The following is a 4105-nucleotide window of genomic DNA, read 5'->3' as shown; positions in this document are numbered from 1 at the left end:
CAAGCATGCATCAAATTGTTTCTGAGCATGCGTTGGAATTTTGCGCGTAGTAATTGCTATAGACGATCGGAATTTCCAATAGGATTTTTTTCCGTCTGAAAATTTGAGAACCAGCTCTTAATCTTTTGTTGGTGGAAATTCCAACAGCAAAAGTCTGATGGAGCATACACACATACATTTCCATCCAAAAGCTCACATCTGACTTTTCTTGTTGGAATTTCCGATCATGTGTACGCGGCATAAGAAAACGACTTTCCTAAGCCCTGTCTCCGGAAAGTACTAACACTGACTGAGGGGACCTGGAAGAAATTGGAAAGATCTAGTTATGAGTGAACTAACTGTAGTATCAAACAGAAGGGGCGAAAGGAAAATAATATAGTAAAACAAGTTGTAGTGGCCCAAAACGTCCATTTGATGTCGGCACACTGAAAAACAATAATACTCTGCTGTAGTTCAATACTACACAGAAAATTGCATTATAGTGGGGCAGAGCAGTTCTTATCACCAGAAGCCTAGGTCACTAGTTTAATGCTAAAGTTTCTACACGTCTGAACATTGAAACTCTTGTTTATCCAAAATCTTTTGACTAGGCTTGTGGTTGTGTGAAAAGCATGCACCTCCCAGTCCCCATTGTTTCTTGCTCTAACAAGACCGTGTAAATGTAGAAGTGATCTGGGAGGAGGGCCAAAGGCTCTTTTACTGAAAAGGGGAAGTCATAACTGGTTGAGGCCTCCACAGAGTACATCTGCTCACTAATATCTACCTAATCCAGATGGAATCTTGATTTAAGTGAACGAACCATCTTCTATCTATTGATCATGTTTTCATATTTTTCCAGGACACGTCATGGAGAAACCATCAAAGGACCCTCTCCCTTTATCTCCAGGATGTAAAATGGAAGATGAGGACATCACAAAATATTGTTTAGGAGGAAAGACAATGAGCTCAGCTATGGATGGAGGAATTCACAGTGTGGAAAGACCATCAAATCTCTCTGACTCTGAGCAACCTCATACTGTGAGGGATGGTGCTGGAATTCAGGAGGAGGAGAAATTTTCCAGTCCCGAATGTGGGGAAAGTTTTAGCTCTGAATTAAGTCTTACTATACCTTGGAGATCTCACACGGGTGAGAAACTTCATTCCTGTTCTGACTGCGAGAAACGTTTTACAAAGAAGTCAAATCTTGTTAGACATCAGAGATCTCACACTGGGGATAAGCCGTATTCCTGCCCTGAGTGTGGGAAATGTTTTTTGTACAATTCAGACCTTGTTATACACCAGAGAACTCACACAGGGGAGAAACCATATTCCTGCCCTGAGTGCGAAAAATGTTTTTCACAAAAATCAAATCTTGTTATACATCAGAAATCTCACAGCGGGGAGAAGCCACATTCCTGCCCTGAGTGTGGGAAATGTTATTTACACAAGTCAAAATTTGTTTTACATCAGAGATCTCACACGGGAGAAAAGCCATATTCCTGCCCCGAATGTGGAAAATGTTTTTCACAGAAATCAGACCTTGTTAAACATCAAAAATCTCACACAGGTGAGAAGCCATCGCCCTGCCCTGAGTGCGGGAAATGTTTTTCATTGAAATCTAGGTTAGTTATACATCAGAGATCTCACACAGGGGAAAAGGTCTATTCCTGCACTGAATGCGGAAAATGGTTTTTTAAAAAATCAGACCTTGTTAAACATCAGAGATCTCACACAGGTGAGAAGCCGTATTCTTGTCCTGAGTGCCGGAAATGTTTTTCACGGTTGTCCTCAGTTTACGCACATCAGAAAATTCACGCAGATGAGAAGCCATATTCCTGCCCTGAGTGTGGGAAATGTTTTTCATGGCAACACGGTCTTGTTATACATCAGAGATTGCACACGGGTGAGAAGCCACATTCCTGCCCTGAGTGTGAAAAATATTTTACACGGAAATCAGGTCTTATTCTACATCAGAGATTACACACAGGCGAGAAGCCGTATTCCTGTGCTGAGTGTGGGAAATGTTTTATAAGGAAATTAGGCCTTGTTCTACATCAAATGTCTCACGAATGAATCTGAACCCCGCAGAAGTCAATGGGAGCAGAATTGTTAAAAATTAATTCAAGCCATTTTTAACTCTAATGGGTAAGAGATTGTCAAAGATCATGGAAAGCTGGGCACTGCCCTTGGAGATATTGAGATGTATACTACTAGGAAACTACAGACCAATCAGCCTAACATCAATAGTATGTAAGATATTTGAGGGAATGATGAGGAACTCCATACAGAAATTTGTCTGTAATAAAAGGTATTGTAAGTGACAACCAGCATGGATTTATGGAAGAGTGTTCTTGACCCACCAACCTGTTATTATTCTATGAGGAAGTGAGAAATTGGATTGTGGAAGTTCTGTGGATTGAGTTTATCTAGATTTTGCACCTCCATAAATGTTTAATCCAAGAAAATAAGGTTTGTTGAAGTTGATGGAATTGTATGTAGATGGAGAGGAAACTGATTACATGAACGGGCCCAGAGAGTAGTAATAAACGACCCATTCTCTGACTGGTGGGCCTCAGGGTTCTATCTTGTGGCCAATGCTGTTTAATTTGTTTATTACCGATATTTGGAATCAAGAGCTCAGTTGCCGTTTTTGTTGATGATACCAAATTATGCTAGGAGATAACGTTGACACAACATGTAGCATCCTTATAGGAAGACCTTACCAAAATAAAGGGTTGGGTAGCCACATGGCAGATGAGGTTCAATATGGAGAAATGTAAAGTTATGCAACTGGGTGCCAAAAATATCCATTGGGAGGGGCTCCCCTGGGAGAATCGGTGATGAAAAGGGATATACAGTTGCTTGTAGATCACAGACTTGGCAATGGAAGGCAAGCAGACTACACTTATGCAGTAAAAAGGACACTGGTTCCCCCTCATCTCATATGCAGTTCAGTTGTGGTCAGCAATCCTCAAGAAAGATGTTGAATTAGAAAGGGTTCAGTGAAGGACAACACAATTAATAAGGGGGATGGAGGACCTCAGCTATGAGAACCAATGACATAGATTATGTTTTTTTTTCTGAAGAGATGCCTAAAAGAGGATATGATTACAATGTAAGATAGACTTGATCTGCTTTACCTGATCCCTAGGGATCAAAGGCTCTGGTAAGGGTCAAGTGTGTTCATCGGTGGTGGTTTCTTTGTCTATTGCACACTGTTTTGTCCATCATTCACTGGGGGATGTCCTGTATGTGTTAATCATCGCACAGATTTACACTATGCTAGCATTTTTATTATTTTTCTTGGCTGCTCCGTCGGTGGACTGGTGACCCTTTGGAGGATCCAATCAGGAGGCAAGCTGCGCTGCTATCCATTTGATTTGGCTATTTCTGCACTACTTGCACTACTATCTGAAATTCTGGTAAGGGTCAACATTTCTTATTGGGTGATGGCTCCAGATTTTTTCACCTTGGCAGCAGGATTATCATTATAGATTGGACACGCTGTGGACTTTTTCTGTAGTGTCTTCACATTTATTATTGGACTTTATTTATTTTCTATGCTTGTGAACCATTCACATCATTCACATTATTTATATGACCTTATGATAAGGCATACTCACATGTTTAGCGCAACTCCCCCTTTTTTTTTTTTTTCTTATGATATTTATGTTTGTATAACATTTTTGAGTCTGCTGCTTTTTAGTTTATGTAATTGGGTAAGCGCATATTTTCACATTTCTCAAAAATAAAAATTAGTACTTTGGCACATAAACATTGCAATCACAAAGCAAAAGACATCCTTGTCCAAAATCAGTATAACATTTATTAGTGGAGTGCTAATTACATTCCAGAACTGAAATAGGCCCAATTATCAGACTCCTCACCCCTCTGATGGGCCATTAAACATTTTAAGGGGGGGGGGGGATTTCAAACTGAGTTTGGGCCCAGAAAAATAAATACTCTAGCACTCTGCCAAAATTGAATGAGAAAACATACATTGGGACACATTTTAAGGGGGCAGAGGGGACATTCACAGCATATTACAATCATGGTAATTAGGGAATGATGCAAGAAATACAATACATTAGCATACATTAAAGACATATATAGATTGTGATGTGAA

At 40.0% G+C, this 4105-nt stretch overlaps 1 protein-coding gene across 1 annotated transcript; it reads left to right on the top strand.

The window, feature by feature from the left end:
* Positions 1 to 846: 846 nt before the first annotated feature.
* Positions 847 to 3576, top strand: LOC120935512 (gastrula zinc finger protein XlCGF17.1-like). Its single transcript, XM_040347562.1, has 2 exons — positions 847 to 1185; positions 1321 to 3576. Exons 1-2 carry the CDS (start codon positions 847 to 849, stop codon positions 2050 to 2052), a joined length of 1071 nt encoding a protein of 356 aa, XP_040203496.1. The 3' UTR covers positions 2053 to 3576.
* Positions 3577 to 4105: the final 529 nt, after the last annotated feature.

This window comes from Rana temporaria, chromosome 4 (genome assembly GCF_905171775.1).
Source record: "Rana temporaria chromosome 4, aRanTem1.1, whole genome shotgun sequence".
NCBI classification, from domain to species: Eukaryota; Metazoa; Chordata; class Amphibia; order Anura; family Ranidae; genus Rana; species Rana temporaria.
This window is presented reverse-complemented; position numbering and strand designations above follow the sequence as displayed.